Source organism: Papio anubis, chromosome 4, assembly GCF_008728515.1.
Source record: "Papio anubis isolate 15944 chromosome 4, Panubis1.0, whole genome shotgun sequence".
NCBI classification, from domain to species: domain Eukaryota; kingdom Metazoa; phylum Chordata; class Mammalia; order Primates; family Cercopithecidae; genus Papio; species Papio anubis.
The window spans coordinates 86,458,456-86,476,713 of NC_044979.1; the positions used below are offsets into that span (position 1 = coordinate 86,458,456).

The 18,258-nt window shown below is 38.4% G+C and overlaps 1 protein-coding gene across 1 annotated transcript in view; it reads right to left on the reverse strand.

Annotated features, from left to right (window-relative positions):
• CRPPA (CDP-L-ribitol pyrophosphorylase A) overlaps nt 1–18,258 on the reverse strand; it is a 219,021-nt gene that overhangs the window by 159,186 nt on the left and 41,577 nt on the right. The window contains exons 5-6 of the mRNA XM_031665858.1: nt 11,212–11,304; nt 10,678–10,770 (exon numbers count right to left, since the gene is read on the reverse strand). Coding sequence (XP_031521718.1) covers nt 10,678–10,770; nt 11,212–11,304 — 186 coding nt within the window. The remainder of the gene's footprint in view (nt 1–10,677; nt 10,771–11,211; nt 11,305–18,258) is intronic.

Below are 18,258 nucleotides of genomic sequence, written 5' to 3' on the forward strand. Positions count from 1 at the left end.
GATTTGCATTTCTCTCTGATGGCCAGTGATGATGAGCATTTTTTCATGTGTCTGTTGGCTGTATGAATGTCTTCTTTTGAGAAATGTCTGTTCATATCCTTTGGCTCCACTTTTTGATGGGGTTGTTTTGTTTTTCTCTTGTAAATTTGTTTGAGTTCTTTGTGGTATTCTGGATATTAGCCCTTTGTCAGATGAGATTGCAAACATTTTCTCCCATTCTGTAGGTTACCTGTTCACTCTGATGGTAGTTTCTTTTTGCTGTGCAGAAGCTCTTAGTTTAATTTTAGATCCCATTTGTCAATTTTGGCTTTTTGCTGTCGTTGCTTTTTGTGTTTTAGGATGAAGTCTTTGCCCATGTGCCTATGTCCTGAATGGTACTACCTAGGTTTTCCTCTAGGATTTTAAGTGGTATTAGTCTACATTTAAGTCTCTAATCCATCTTGAATTAATTTTCAGATAAGGAGTAAGGAAAGGATCCAGTTTCCAGTCTTTCTACTGATGGCTAGCCAATTTTCCCCAGCACCATTTATTAAATAGGGAATCCTTTCCCCATTTCTGTTTCTCTCTCAGGTTTTGTCAAAGATCAGATGGCTGTAGATGTGTGGTATTATTTCTGAGGACTCTGTTCTGTTCCATTGGTCTATATTCTGTTTGGGTACCTCAGTACCATGCTGTTTTGGTTACTGTAGCCTTGTAGTATAGTTTGAAGTTTGGCTGGATGCCTCCAGCTTTGTTCTTTGACTTAGGATTGTCTTCTGGCAATGCTGGCTCTTTTGGTTCCATATGAACTTTAAAGCAGTTTTTTCCACTCTGTGAAGAAACTCATTGGTAGCCTGATGGGGATGTACTGAATCTATAAATTACCTTGGGCAGTATGGCCATTTTCATGATATTGATCTTCCCATCCATGAGCATGGTATGTTCTTCCATTTGTTTGTGTCCTCTTTTATTTCACTGAGCAGTGGTTTGTAGTTCTCCTTGAAGAGGTCCTTACATCCCTCTTGTAAGTTGGATTCCTAGGTATTTTATTCTCTTTGAAGCAATTGTGGTCGAAGTTCATTCATACTTGGCTCTCTGTTTGTCTGTTACTGGTGTATAAGAATGCTTGTGATTTTTGCACATTAATTTTGTATCCTGAGACTTTGCTGAAGTTGCTATCAGCTTAAGGAGATTTTGGGCTGAGACAATGGGTTTTCTAAATATACAATCATGTCATCTGCAAACAGGGACAATTTGATTTCTTCTTTCCTAACTGAATTTTGATTTCTTTTCTCTTGCCTTAATTGCTCCTAGCCAGAACTTCCAACACTATGTTGAATAGGAGTGGTGAGAGAGGGCATCCCTGTCTTGTGCCAGTTTTCAAAGGGAATTTTCCAGTTTTTGCACATTCAGTATGATATTGGCTGTGGGTTTGTCATAAATAGCTCTTATTATTTTCAGGTATGTTCCATCAATAAATCAATTTATTGAGCTGCTTTTAAAGCATGAAGGGCTGTTGAATTTTGTCAAAAGCCTTTTCTGCATCTATTGAGATAATCATGTGGTTCTTTTGTCTTTGGTCTCTGTTTATATGCTGGATTATGTTTATTGATTTATGGTCGTTAAACCAGCCTTGCATCCCAGGGATGAAGCCCACTTGATCATGGTGGATAAGCTTTTTGATGTTGCTGAACTGGGTTTGCCAGCACTTTATTGAGGATTTTGCACGATGTTCATCAGGGATATTGGTCTAACATTCTGTTTTTTTTTAATGCTGTGTCTCTGCCAGGCTTTGGTATCAGGGATGACAAGCTGGCCCCATAAAATGAGTTAGGAGGATTCCCTCTTTTCATTGATTGGAATAGTTTCAGAAGGAATGGTACCCAACTCCTCCTTGTACTTCTGGTAGAATTCAGCTGTGAATCCATCTGGTCCTGGACTTTTTGGTTGGTAGGCTATTAATTATTTCAATTTCAGAGCCTGCTACTGGTCTATTCAGGGATTCAACTTCTTCCTGGTTTAGTCTTGAAAGTGTAAGTGTCCAGGAAATTATCCATTTCTTTCTAGATTTTCCAGTTTATTTGCATAGAGGTGTTTATAGTACTCTGATGGTAGCTTGTATTTGTGGGTCGGTGGTGATATCCTTTATCATTTTTAATTGCATCGATTTGATCTTTCTCTTTTTCTTCTTTTATTAGTCTTGGTTAGTGGTCTGCCGGTTTGCTGATCTCTAAAAACCAACCCTGGATTCATTGATTTTTGAGTGGTTTTTGTGTCTCTATCTCCTTCAGTTCTGCCTTGATCTTTTAGTTATTTCTTGCCTCTCTGCTAGCTTTCTCGAATGTGTTTGCTCTTTGCTTCTCTTAGTTCTTTTTTAATTGTTTATGTTAGAGTGTCAATTTTAGATCTTTCCTGTTTCTCTCTTGTGGGCATTTAGTAGCTATAAATTTCCCTCTTACTACTAATTGCTTTAAATGTGTCCCAGAGACTTTGTATGTTGTATCTTTGTTCCCTTACTTGGTTTCAAAGAACATCTTTATTTCTGCCTTCTTCATTTCGTTGTTCAGTAGTCATTCAGGACAGGTTGTTCAGTTTCCATGTAGTTGAGCGGTTTTGGATTGAGTGCTTCTTAGTCCTGAGTTCTAGTTTGATTGCACTGTGGTCTGAGAGACAGTTTGTTATACTTCTGTCTTTTGCACATTTGCTGAGGAGTGCTTTACTCCACCACGCGGTCAATTTTGGAGTAAGTACGATGAGGTGTGCTGAGAAGAATGTATATTCTGTTGATTTGGGGTGGAGAGTTCTATAGATACCCATAGTCTGCTTCGCAGAGATGAGTTCAATTCCTGGACACTCTTGTTAACTTTCTTGTCCGCTGGATCTGTCTAATGTTGGACAGGGAGTACAGTCTCCCATTTTCATACAGCTGGGAGTCTAAGTTCTTTGAAGTCCCTAAGGACTCTGTTTATGAATCTGGGTGCTCCTGTATTGGTGCATATATTTAGGATAGTTAGCTCTTCCTGTTGAATTGGATCCCTTTACCATTATGTAAATGGCCTTCTTTGTTCTCTTTTGATCTGATGGCCTAGCCCGTTTATCAGAGACTAGCATGCAACCTCCCCGCTTTTTTGTTCTCCATTTGCTTGTAAATCTTCCTCCATCCCTTTATTTTGAGCCTGTATGTCTCTGCATGTGAGATGGTTCTAAATACAGCAGACTGATGGTCTTGGACTCTTATCCAGTTTGACAGTTCGGTGTCTTTTAATTGGCATTTAGTCCATTTACATTTAGTTAAGATTGTTATGTGTGAACTTGATCCCCCTGTCAAGTATGATATTAACTCGGTTATATTGTCGTTAGTTGATGCAGTTTCTTCCTACCTCATGTATTCTTACATTTGGCATGTTTTGCAATGGCTGGTACCGTTGTTCCTTTCCATGTTGAGTGCTTCAGGGTCTCTCTTGTGCAGGCCTTAGTGGTGACAAAATCTCTAAGCATTTGCTTATCTGTAAATGGGATTTTATTTCTCCTTCACTATGAAACTTAGTTTGGCTGGATATAAAATTTGGCTTAAAATTCTTTTCTTTAAGAATGTTGAATATTAGCCCCACTCTCTTCTGGCTTGTAGAGTTTCTGCTCTCTAGAGATCTGCTGTGAGTCTGATGGCTTCCCTTTGTGGGTAACCCTCATCTTTCTGGCTGCCCTTAAGATTTTTCCTTCATTTCAACTTTGGTGAATCTGGCAATTATGTCTTGGAGTTGCTCTTCTCTCAGAGTATCTTTGTATGCTTCTCTGTATTTCCTGGATTTCACTGTTGGCCTGCCCTACTAGGTTGGGGAAGTTCTCCTGGATGATATCCTGAAGAGCAGCTCTTCCAACTTGGTTCCATTTTCCCCTCACTTTCAGGCACCCTCTAATCATGTAGATTTGGTCTTTTACATAATCCCATAATTTTTGTAGAAGCTTTGTTCATTTTTCCTTCTTTATTCTTATTTCTTCGCTTATTTCATCTATTTGATCCCTTCAATCGCTGATACCTTTTCCAGTTGATCAAGTCGGTTACTGGTTTTTATTTGTCAATGCATTTCTCGTGGTCATGGTTTTCATCTCTTTCATTTTGTTTAGACCTTCTCTGCATTAATTACTCTAGCCATCAATTCTTCCATAATTTTTTTTCGAAAGATTTTAGTTTCTTTTATGCTTGGTAATGTAATTTTTAGCTCTGAGAAATTTGATGGACTGAAGCCTTCTTCTCTCATCTCACAACGCCATTCTCCGTCCAGCTTTGATCCGTTGTTGGCTATGAGCTGTTTCTCCTTTGCCGAGATGTTCTTATTTTTGAATTCCAGCTTTTCTGCCCTGCTTTTTCCCCATCTTTTGTGGTTTTATCTGCCTCTGGTCTTGATGATGGTGATGTACTGATGGGGTTTTTGTGTAGGTGTCCTTCCTGTTTGATAGTTTTCCTCTTAACAGTCAGGACCCCTCAGCTGTAGGTCTGTTGAGATTGCTTTGAGGCCCAGACCCTGTCGGTTTGGCATCAGCAGCAGCCGCAGAAGGAATATTTCTTGAACAGTGGAGTGCACCTGTCTGATTCTTGCTTTGGAAGCTTCCTCTCAGGGGTACTCCACCCTGTGAGGTGTGGGTGTCAGACTGCCCCGGGTGGGGATGTGTCTCCTCAGTTAGGCTACTCAGGGGTCAGGTCCACTCTGAGCAGGGAGTCTGTCCCTCTCAGATCTCAACCTCCTAAGTTGGGAGATCCACTGCTCTCTTCAAAGCTGCCTGTGACAGAGTCATTTGGGTTTGCAGAGGTTTCTGCTGCCTGTCCCCAAGAGGTGAGCCCACAGAGACAGGCAGGTTTCCCTTGAGCCGCTGTGAGCTCCACCCAGCTAGAGCTTCCCAGCAGCTTTGTTTACCCACCTAAGCTCAGCAATGTGGGCGGCCTCCCTCCCCCAGCCTCACAGCCTTGCCGTAGATCACAGACTGCTAGTTAGCAACGAGCGTGAGGCCCCCTGCGTGGGACCCCGTAAGGGTGTGTGGACATGATCTCCTGGTGCCTGCTTGCTTGCAGTGCCAGTGGTCAGTGGTGCCACCCGATTTTCCAGGTGCCGTGTGTCTCCAGTCTCCTGGCTAGGGACTCCCTCCCTTGGCGCTTCCCAGGTGAGGCGATGCCTGCTTCCAGCCTCGGCTCCTGGCTCGGCAGCCGGACCAGCACCTACTCCGTCCAGCACTCCCTAGTGAGATGAACCCAGTACCCAGCGAAAATGCAGAAATCACCGGTCTTCTGTCGCCATGCTGAAGTTGGAGACTGGAGCTGTCTTATTCGCTAATCTTGTTCAAATTTCTTGAGTGAGTTTCTTAATCCTGAGTTCTAATTTGATTACACCGTGTACCGAGAGTTTGTTATGATTTCTGCGGTCTTTTACATTTGCTGAGGGAAAGGCTTTTTACTTGCAACTATGTTTTTGGGAGTGGGCGTGTAATGTGGTGCTTTCGAGAAGTATATTCTGTTTATTTAAAGTAAGCCCTAGATGTCTATTAGTTCCACTTGTCGCAGAGCTGTGTTTCAGTTAGGCGATAACGACCAGGACATAGGCATGGGCAAGGACTTCATGACTAAATACAATCAAAAGCAATGGCAACAAAAGTCAAAATAGACAAATGGTGGTCTGACTAAACTAAAGAGCTTCTGCACAGCAAAAGAAACCACGAATGAAGGAACAGGCAACCACTGAATGGGAGAAAATTTTGCAATCTACTCATCTGAATGAGCTAATTTATCCTGAATCTACCAAGAACTTAAACAAATTTACAAGAAAAATCAAACAACCAACAAAAGTGGGCAAAGGAGGAAGAACGGACACTTCTCAAAGAAAGATATTTATGCCAGCCAACAGACACATGAAAAATACCATCATCACTCACCCTCATCAGGAGAAATGCAAATCAAAACCACAATGAGATACCATCTCACACCAGTTAGTGGTGATCATTAAAAAAGTCAGGAAACAACAGGTGCTGGAGGATGTAGAAGAACACTTTACACTGTTAGTGGAGTGTAAAACTAGATTCCTCATGATCTAGAACTAGAAAATACCACTTTAACCTGTTTTATCCGGCCACGGGTATATACCCAAAGGTTTATACATCATGTTACTATGCAAAAGACACATGCACACATGCTATTTCAGGCACTATTCCACAGCAAGACTTGGAACTGTCCCAAATGTCCATCAATGATAGACTGGATAAAGAAAATGTGGCTTATACACAACTGCGGGGAATACTATGCAGCCATAAAAAGATGAAAGTTCTTGTCCCTTGTGGTGTACAGCCAGATTTAAAGCTGGAACCATTACCTGGTTTTCAAAACTACCGGGTAAGGACAGAAAACTCAAACACCGCATTGCTCCCCTAAATTCTTACAGGTGAAATCTCTGAAACAAATGAGAACACTTTGAACAACGGGTGGGGAAACTGATCAAGGCTGACTGGGGTCTGTAGTGCAAAGTAAAGGAGTAGCTGTGAGTGGGAGGATAGCATTAGGAGAAATACCTAATGTAAATCCATGACAATGGGTACAGCACACCAATATGGCACATGTATACATATGTAACAAAACCTGCATGTTAAAAGTGAACATGTACCCTAGAACTTAAAGTATAAGAAAGAGAGGAAGAGAGGAAGAGAGGAAGAGAGGACTGGGAGAGGAGGGAAGAGGGAGAAGAGGGAGGAGGGAGGGGAGAGGAAGGGAGGAAGGAGGGATAGGAGGGAAAGGAGAGGAAGGGAGGGAGAGAGGAAGGGAGGGAGGGAGGGAAGGAAAAAAAAAACTGGCACAAGACAAGGATGCCCCCTCTCATCACTCCTATTCAACATAGTATTGGAAGTTCTGGCCAGGGCAATCAGGCAAAAGAAAGAAATAAAGGGTATTCAGTTAGGAAAAGAGGAAGTCAAATTGTCCCTGTTTCCAGATGACATGATTGTATATTTAGAAAATCCCATTGTCTCAGCCCAAAATCTCCTTCAGCTGATAAGCAACTTCAGCAGTCTCAGGATACAAAATCAATGTGCAAAAATCACAAAGCATTCCTATACACCAATAACAGACAAATGGAGAGCCAAATCATGAGTTAACTCCCACTCACAATTGCTACAGAGAATACAATACCTAGGAATCCAACTTACAAGGCATGTGAAAGACCTCTTCAAAAAGAACTACAAACCACTGCTCAAGGAAGTAAAAGAGGACACAAACAATTGGAAGAACATTCCACGCTCATGGATAGGAAGAATCAATATCGTGAAAATGGTCATACTGCCCAAAGTAATTTATAGATTCAATGGTATCCCCATCAAGCTACCACTGACTTTCTTCACAGAATTGGAAAAAACTACTTCAAAGTTCACATGGAACCAAAAACGAGCCTGCATTGCCAAGACAATCCTAAGCAAAAAGAACAAAGCTGGAGGCATCACACTACCTGACTTCAAACTATACTACAAGGCTACAGTAACCAAGACAGCATGGTACTGGTACCAAAACAGAGATATATAGACCAGTGGAACAGAACAGAGGTCTCAGAAATAACACCCCACATTTACAACCATCTCATCTTTGACAAACCTGACAAAAACAAGCAATGAGGAAAGGATTCCCTATTTAATAAATGGTGCTGGGAAAACTGGCTAACCATATGCAGAAAGCTAAAACTGGATCCCTTCCTTACACCTTATACAAAAATTAACTCAAGATGGATTAAAGACTTACATGTTAAACCTAAAACCATAAAAACCCTAGAAGAAAACCTAGGCAATACCATTCAGGACATAGGGATAGCCAAAGTCTTCACGATTAAAACACCAAAAGCAATGGCAACAAAAGCCAAAATTGACAAATGGGATCTAATTAAACGAAAGAGCTTCTGCACAGCAAAAAAAAAAAAAAAACAAAAAACTATCATCAGAGTGAATAGGCAACCTACAGTATGGGAGAAAATGTTTGCAATTTATCCATCTGACAAAGGTCGAATATCCAGAATCTACAAGGGACATAAACAAATTTAGAAGAAAAAAACAACCCCATCAAAAAATGGGCAAAGGATATGAACAGACACTTCTCAAAAGAAGACATTTATGCAGCCAAGAAACATATGAAAAAATGCTCATCATCACTGGTCATTAGAGAAATACAAATCAAAAGCAAAATGAGATACCATCTCACACCAGTTAGAATGGCAATCATTAAAAAGTGAGGAAACAACAGATGCTGGAGAAGATGTGGAGAAATTGGAACGCTTTTACACTGCTGGTACCATTGTGGAAGACAGTGTGGTGATTCCTCAAGAATCTAGAACCAGAAATACCATTAGACTCAGCAATCCCATTACTGGATATATACCCAAAGGATTATAAATCATTCTACAATAAAGATACATGCACACATATGTTTATTGCAGCACTGTTCACAATAGCAAAGTCTTGGAACCAACCCAAATGCCCATCAATGATAGACTGGATAAAGAAAATGTGGCACATATACACCATGGAATACTATGCAGACATAAAAAAGGATGCGTTCATATCCCTTGCAGGGACATACATGAAACTGGAAACCATCATTCTCAGCAAACTAACACAAAAACAGAAAACCAAACACCACATGTTCTCCCTCATAAATGGGAGTTGAGCAATAAGAACACATGGACATAGGGAGGGGAACATCACACACTGGGGCCTGTCAGGGGGTGGGGGACTCGGGGAGGAATTGCATTAGGAGAAATACTGAATGTAAATGAGAGGTTGATGGGTGTAGCAAACCAACATGGCACATGTATACCTATGTAATAAACCTGCACGTTGTGCACACGTACCTCAGAATTTAGAGTTATAATTTAAGGTATAATTAAAAAAAAAAAATGTTGGGAAATACTTGGCTGAAACTTAGGAATCAGATTAGAGCTGTGGAAGTTAATTTGGAGTCATCTCATCCAGAGCCAAAAAAAAAAAGGACCAGACTATTAAACAGAACTAACCTCACATGCCTGCTCAGGGCCTAGCACTGTGATAGAAACTACATTTTGCATCTACTCACTTTCATCCTTATAACAACTTAAGAAGTAGAGTTACTAGCCTTGTTTCTACATCGAGGAAACCAAACCTCAGAACAATTAAGTAACTAGACCAAGAAACAAGTGTTCTGAGTTCAAAGCCTCTGTTATTTTCACTACATTGGACAGTCTCATCAGCATATCTGGGAACATGGGAAAATGAAATTTCTAAGCAAGGAAATGTGGAGAGAGGAATAAAAGGCCAAACACAGAGCTTTGAACTTACCTCTATCCTACAGAGCCTCAGAGGCTTCCAACATTGGATGTATTCCATATTGTTCCTAAAAAGCTCAATGAAAGCTTCTGTGTTCTATGAAGATCAGTTACAGAAGAAGTTTGGGTTTCAAAACCAGATGCAACCATGAAAGTTATCTTTATGGTATATGACGAAATAAAGAGGCCACTGAATTAATTAAATCTCCCATAGTTGCTCATTTGTTACTACTTGCATTACTTAATCAAGAATTATTTATATTGCAAATTATCTTTATTCTTTATTACTAATCTTACCTGACAAGAATTAAATTCCCACAGTATGGGATGGGCCTGAGCATTAGGAACTGGGAAGTTGCTAGGCACTTCTGAGAGTTTAATGTCTGGAACTCCTTCACATAGCAAAATACTACCAACTATAGATTCTGCTCCTCAGCCAATTTAGAGGGCTTGGGCTCTGATTTTGTTCCTTCCTGACTTTACTGATAGTCCCCTCTGCTATATAGTTTAATGGGCTAATCAAATTCTGAACTAAATGCATACTTTTAGATTTTCATGGAAAAATCTCTCCAAAATTTTCCTAGGCCATTCTTCTAGGAATTCTCTTTGTTGGTCATTCTACTTTCACTTTCGGTGGAACAGAGAAAATGAAACAACCCAAGAATCACTTTTCTTCCACTAGGTTTTTCCCTCACATTAACATCTGGAATGCTTCCCTAATATGTGTGTGTGTGTGTGTGTGTGTACACTATATATATATATTTGCGATGGAGTCTCATGCTGTCTCCCAGGCTGGAGTGCAGTAGCGCGATTTCAGCTCACTCCAAGCTCCGCCTCCAGGGTTCACACCATTCTCCTGTCTCAGCCTCCCAAGTAGCTGGGACTACAGGCGCCCGCCACCATACCTGGCTAATTTTTTGTATTTTTAGTAGAGACGGGGTTTCGCCGTGTTAGCCAGGATGGTCTCGATCTCCTGACCTCGTGATCCGCCCACCTCGGCCTCCCAAAGTGCTGGGATTACAGGAGTGAGCCACCCGCCCAGCCTATTCTGATAATATTTTAAATAAAGCTGTTTTACATTATCAAAACAACCAGTTGACTTAAGCTGAATACTTTGCCATTTTAGTGAAGGAAAAAAAAAATGAAATTGGTTGCTGGGTTGAAAAAGATTTCCAAACCTGTGAGTGCAACCAAATGATTGCAATAATAAAGGCATTCAGTCATAGAAGTCATAGCTAGGCAGTAAGCAGAGGAATCCACAAAGAAGAGTTTCTTTTGAGTTTGGGTCAGTGCTCTCAACTGGATGAGTTTTTAAAAGTATGTACATTGAGTTACAAAGAAGGAAGCATAAGTGAGAAAAATCTGCATTAATTTCACTTACTGAAACAACAACAACAGGATATAAAATGGAAAGATTACTCTCTTCAAGCATGCTCAGTAACTTCTGGGTTTCTTGAAAATCAGAGGTCATAACCTAAAAGACGAGAAAAATAAAACGATACGAGAAGACTTTTTAAATGACTTAAAAGTTAATTCAAGAAATAAATGGAGAGATTCTGCATAACATTCAAAATATTTATCAAGCTTAGTTTTTAATTTAGAAACAATTTTAAAGGATATCCATAAAGTTATGCATGTCAAATTTTGATCTACTAATTGAGTCAAACCTGTCTTATTATCTACTTTGGACCAGGTACAAATAGAAAATTGAAAATAATGTTCAAAATACCACTCTTCTCATTATGGGAATTAGCTTGTTAAAAGTATTATTTCTCTTTCAAAGATAAAATCTCCAAAAACATGTAAAAGAACTCATCATAATCCCATATATAAATATTTAAGAATCAAATTAGTTCTCTTTCACATTACATTTGCTCATATCCTTAAGTGCTTTCAATCATTTGAACTGACTTACATTCACGCAAACAAAATTGTAGCATTGATCTAAGATGATTTGCTGAAGATGTCTGCCAGCATGACAGAGAGCCTCAGATGTGACTTTTACATGCTAGTAGGAAAAAACAGAAATGAATTCACAAATTAGACCAAACATAAACATCTTTGTTACAAAGGAACACATAATTGCTAGAAGAGAGGCACATAAAGTCAAGGACCATGTATTTTTTTTTTTAAATTAATACATGCTGAAGTTCATCAGGCTATCAAGAAAAAGTCATTTGAACTATGCTATGAATAATGCATATTTTAGCAAACAACGATATAGAAAATTGTTTCACATAGGAAAAAAATGTAGACATACACAGAATATATTCTGGAACAGGCTAGTAGTCTGGTTTATCTTATACAAATAAATATTGAAGAGCATGTTGAAGGACTAAAAGAGAAAGGTTGCAGAGATGATTGCAGGCATCTGGAAGCACATTAAATAACACAGTTTTAATACAGGGAATAGACTTCACTAAACTGGAAATAACTAGAAATGGGAAAAGCAGTAAGAAATCATCACAACAATATAAGTGAGAGAGAAATAAGACTTAAACTATACAAACTATTCCTAAAACTGTTGGGGAACTTACTTCTACTGCTATAAGTAGTCCCAGATTAGATTAGATTTAGAAAAGAACACACATATTATGCAAACTTTCCTAGTAAGATATTTTTATTCCATATAGCTTAATATTCCATATAGCTTAATATATTCCATATAGCTTAATATTCCATATAGCTTAATATATTCCATATAGCTTAATATTCTAATTAAGCTTAATATTCTAATTAAGATAATATTCTAATTAGCTTCTTTTAAGATTTTTCTATTATAACAATATGAACAAAAACTTAAGAATTACTAGACATGGGATCTGTGATATCTTTGCTATAATAATTCCACAGGAAATCACATTTCAGTGATTCTTACTGGTATTACATTTAGAATGCTTTACATTTCATAGTTCTAAAAATAATAAAATGCTGTTCCTTAGTAAAACATCAAACTCTGTAACTCTACATTATGTGTTTAGTAGCTTAATTTGCTATAATTTTGACAAAATACTGGAGAATGAGAAAAGAAAGTTTGCAAGGCCTTAGCTTTGCTCTAGAAATAAGTAGGCTATTAAATTTTAAAAATTTCAGTTTAGTTTAAAATTTGTATTGAGCTTAAAGCTCAAAGATTATTAAGAAAAAAGCCAAAAAGTCCATAGTCATCAACAATATATTAACACTACAATAAAAAAGAATCCAGTATCCATTCTGCAATAGTAAGTTTGATAAAGTGGTAACATCTAGATATTACAGGGAGACAATTTTTCAAAAGTCTCTCACGTATTCAAACATTTTCAAAGGCATTAACAGCTAACTTGTTCCATACTTTCTTTGCAAGTATGTTTGTACAAATTGCAGAAATAGAGATATTTCTTCCTAGAACAGATTTATTTTCCAGTAAAATAGGGACATCTCTCTCCCTGGATTAGGCTTACTTGGCATTCCAGAGTTATCTCTTGAGGAGCAGATGGGCTGATTTGCCTGTATAAGGCCAGGGTTTCCTACTATCAAGGTTCTTTTTAAAGAACCCTACTGCCTAGCAACAACTAACCCTAATTGCATCTCTCCATGGAAATTGGAATTCAGAAAAAACCAAGTGCTACCTTTTTGTTCTTGCTACTGCTATGGTTGTAATAAATGGTCTTTTCTCTGACCCTGTAGTCTCAGATCTTCCACCAGTATCTATGATACTGTGTCAGGTTGACTTATTTGCATGCAAGTGAGATATAGTTTCACATCCTGCCAAGTTTCTGACTTCACAGATATGAAATAAGGCAACCATATCACCAGATCTTAACTTCAGCAAAGATGCACAAGTGAATTCGGAATTCACACACACAAAAAAAATCTTAAAGTTTCCTTCTGCATGCAGAGAATGAGAACATGAGGGAGATTCTGATTCAGTTTTTTGGTGTTGTTGTTGTTGTTGAAGTATTAAAATAAATTTCTTCAGGACAGAGTTTGGGATCTTTGAGGACAGAAACATTCATGTTTTTACCACTAGCAAATGCTTAATAATGTTAACAACAAACAAAACTTTGCCACCAGTTTTTTAAAGAAAAATATCTTGTGTCAAGAAAATAGTATATGTTTTTAGAACGAACAATGTGGAAAAGTTCTTTAAAAACAAAACTCATCAAAAAATACTACATAGAAATAATTACTCTGAAAGGTAAGTATCATTCCAACAATTCTCTATGAATAATATATGTAGTCACCAGGAAAGACAAATGAAGGACTAAAAGCATAAATGTTTTATTAAAATGGAACAATATGCATGTCATTTTAAATTATGTAATTTTAGTGAATGCAAACCAAATACAGTAAAACCAAAAGTATTGCTAAACTTCAGATAATTCATTTCCAGGAAGTATAATTTCTAAAGGTTAAGAAGAGATGCTATGGGCAGGATAAAGACACTATACTCTTAATAACACTTCTTTTCATAAGTCAGTATTCACTGACTTCCTTCTGTGAGAGAAGGAGAGAGCACATTTTAAGTTCTACCCATAGCCTAGGTCTGGTCAATCATGTTGTTTTAAATCTAAAACGTTTATTAGATTCTTATTCTATTTTGTGGCCATAATTAACATTAGACATTATCTACCTTCAAGTAAAGTGACTTAAAATTTCTCCCAATTCTAAATTTTTCATTTAATTCACATCATTAGATGAATATGTACAAGTAGTGGGTTGTTTTGGAGCAATTTTTTTTTTTTTAACAAAAGCGGTAAAAGTTTTAGGTTCCTTGAGTTATCTTAATGAAATAATTTTTGCCCCCATTACAAGGTCTGGGAGATCCACGGGAAGGGTTTAGAAGACATCAGCCTGATTATCATCTGCACTTACTTTCTTGACTGTTACTTTTCAAAACGTCTGCATTAAGTGGGCCCCTCATGTTTGTTTGATTACTGTTAATTTTGCTTGTTTTCTATTGTTTTTAAAGCAATGGAGAAGGAAGATTTTTGTGAATAATCTTTATCATATTCACCTGGCTGTCACTATTATTTTTAAGTACTTTAAGGAATTATTTCATTTTTATATGTACATCTTTAGACAAAAGGGAAGTATTCCCTAACTATTAAGAGTATTTTAAGTATTCCTAGAAGAGCTTCATTTTTCTCATTAAGAACATGCAATTTTATATATATATATATTATATGTATATGTGTGTCATTCCCATTAGATTAAATCTAAAATAGTGACTTTGACATTAAAGCCCTTCATAGTCTACTTATATTCTACCTATTCAAATCCTAGCCACCCATTCCACTCTTCAACACAAATATTCTTAAACTCTGAAGAAATTTTTCTCTATTGTCACAAATACTGGGCTCATTCATACCTATGACAACTTCAGCCCATATTGACTTCAATATCTACTTGCTTCTTCAAAGCTGTTATGTATTTCTTAAACTAACAGTTAATAAGATGTACACTCTTAGAATATATAATGTAGGCCAAGTGCGGGGGCTCATGCCTGTCATCCCAGCACTTTGGGAGGCCAAGGTGGATGGCTCACCTGAGGTCAGGAGTTCAAGACCAGCCTGGCCAAGATGGTGAAACCCCATCTCTACTAAAAATACAAATATTAGCCGGGTGTGGTGGTGGACGCCTGTAATCCCAGCTACTCGGGAGGCTGAGGCAGAGAATTGCTTGAACCGGGGAGGCAGAGGTTGCAGTGAGCTGAGTCACGGGACTGCACTCCAGCCTGGGCAACAGAGTGAAACTCCATCTCAAAAAAAAAAAAAAAAAAGAATGTACAATATAGATATATGGAAAGCACAATGCCCAGCCACATAGTGTTCTTGTAATTGTAATTAAAATATATTTGTTCACTTACATGATACATTTAAAACTGCACTTAAAGTCAGTCTTCGCTAATTGCCCATAGACTAAGACAGAAATGCATACACAATATTTACATAAAAGTTATCAAATATTAGTATTTTTGTACTCTTGAAAAACCAAACTGTAATTTTTTCTTCTTGAAATTGAGACTCTTAATAATTGTTCCCAGTTCAGTGTAGTTCTTTTATTCATACTGCTTTCCTCCCAACCAGAAAACAATCAACATTTTCCATGCTTCAGTAAAGAAACTTAGATTTTACCTAAATATAGCAAAGGTATCTGTGACACTTTTAATCAACAAAGACCACATTAGACAATGCTATTAGGTTGTTTATAAAAAAAAAAAAAAAAAGTCCTATGGCATCATGATATGCTGTCATTCCTGATGTTTCCACACTCAAACACAACAAATGGAACAATCTGCTGGCTAGAACTTCTTCTGTAAATATTTTGATTCAAAGGACATTTAAACAAAATTTAAAACAACCTTCCAATGTGTTCAGTAAATTAAAGTACAACAACAAAAAATCAAACTTTCCTTACATCATAACAAATAAGAGTTTAGGAAAGATTTACCATAAACTAAATGCAAACATCTGTGTATTCACAATATTAATACTATACAAAGCATGGATATTAGGAATAAAGATGGATTGTCAAAAAAGTTTTCATTTCAAAAAGCATTAAGGCCTAACTAAGGCTGAAAGGTTTTGGTTCAATTCCCATGAGTCAGAGGTTCAACCTCTATGTGTTTCTGAAAAGTCAATCATCTTTTTACAGAAAAAGTTGGCTGGGTCATCTCTGAGTCTGAATCTGCCAACTTCTAGCCTTTCTACCATTCAAACAATGGCACTAATATAGGTATAAACAAGTGCCTTGTAGAGACATGTATTTTCTTTCCACTCTGTGAACATGACAACTAACATCCCTTTTTGTCTATCTAGCATTCAGCATTTACTATTTTTCTTAGAATAAGCTTTTAAGTTTTTCTTTTTGTATGTGTGTATATGTGTGTAGTAAAGAGCATGGACTCTGGTACCAAGATCACTGGGTTTAAATCTATCTCTGGAACATCGTTGCTGTGTGACTTTGGGTAAGCTACATAAGCCCTGTGGCTCGGTTTACTCCTCAGTAAAATGAGTACATCATAGAATTGATATGAGGATTGGCTAAGTTAGTATGTGAAGGGTAAGGGTTAACTTTTCCAAGATGTCTTCTCTATAGCTTGTCCTCGTAGAAGGCTTTAAAGAAGTCAATCCTGGTAGAGTTGTGAGCTAATAAATAAATTGGGTTACCAGTCAGCTACGTTGTAGAAGCTATAGCCTGCTAACCGTGAATCATAAGCTGGTGGATCATACCAGTAGCCCTCCACTTCATGACCTGCCACCATAGGACTTAAACCCTAGCTAGCTGGTCATACTAAAGCAGGTTTGATACTCTCCCAATCCCAGACACTGGGTAGGCAGAATAGTACTATAACCAAGGTTCTGAGACATTGCACTGCTATTGGATCCCAATCTCTTATCACACAAGAGAGTGGTGCTTCCCTCACTATGCAACTTAAAAGTCCCAGCACAAAGACTGGAGTCTAACATTCAGCCCAGAAGATCCATTTGCAGTGCTACATAATGCAGTGGACACTGCCTCTGTCTGAGTCCAAGGACTTTTCCCAGCAACTGCTGTTCCAGAAAGTCTAAAGTCTAACGTGTATGCTGTCAAGTCATTCATCTTTGAATATATGTAAAGACCCAATAACATTCATGTTTTGGGTCACCTAATGCACTGTGCTTTATTAAATGCTTGCTGTTATAACTCTACTCACTTCTTAACTTCCACTTTTAGAGGACCCTTTAAATCATATCTCTATTATCCCTTTACATTTAATATATTATATTTATTGAGGCTTTATAACTTTCCAGAATCTGTGCTAAATACTTTCAACAATTATCTTGTTAAAACTGCATAGTACACCTATGCACGGGCAGGTATTATCATCCTCATGTTATAAAGCCGCACAGGCACAAAAGTTTAATCAAAGATTACACAGCCAGTAAGGGGCTAGCACTCAGACTCAGGCCTGTTGAAACCCCCAGGTCCACATACACAACCTCCAAAGCACACTGGACATCAGTGTTACTCTAGGTACTATTACCTTGTCACAGACATCACAAGACCCTTACCCAGAGAGGAGTAATTCTACATGTCCCAAAGTTAACTCCAGGGGGAAGGGGTGCGGGGGAGGAACATGTATTCTGGAGAAAGTCAGTTAAGTACTAACAATCTTAATTGCCAGTATACACATTCCCTTAACAGTGATGTTTCTGGGTCCTGGATAGGGTAGAAAGTACTTAAGAAGTGTCCTCCAATTTCAGTCTTCAGATTTGATGTCGAAGTAATATCAAGTGCTTCTCACCCACTGCATTAAACGTGTGCTGAGCCGTTGGTGGTAGAAGACATTATTGTGGTAAGTCTTCCTTTGTGCATCCCTCTCTCACTGTTAAAATTCATGTTGAAAACCAACTATTGTTCTGATGCAACATTACAAGGACCATGGAATGGAAAATGACAAGCTCTAATGCTAACGAACCTTGAGCACCTAACACAAATAATTTAAAGCTCCTGGGTTTTTTTTGTTTTTTGTTTTGTTTTGTTTTGTTTTGTTTTTGAGACGGAGTCTTGCTCTGTCACCCAGGCTGGAGTGTAGTGGCCGGATCTCAGCTCACTGCAAGCTCCGCTTCCCGGGTTCACGCCATTCTCCTGCCACAGCCTGCCGAGTAGCTGGGACTACAGGCGCCCGCCACCTCACTGAGCTAGTTTTTTTGTATTTTAGTAGAGACGGGGTTTCACCGTGTTAGCCAGGATGGTCTCGATCTCCTGACCTCGTGATCCGCCCGTCTCAGCCTCCCAAAGTGCTGGGATTACAGGCTTGAGCCACCGCGCCCGGCCTTTTTTTTTTTTTTTTTTTTTTAATTTTTTGAGACAGGGTTTTGCTCTGTCACCCATGCTGGAATGCAGTGGTGTCATCTTGGCTCACTGCAACCTCCACCTTTTGGGTTCAAGCGATTCTCCTGCCTCAGCCTCCCAAGTAGCTGGGATTACAGGTGCCCAC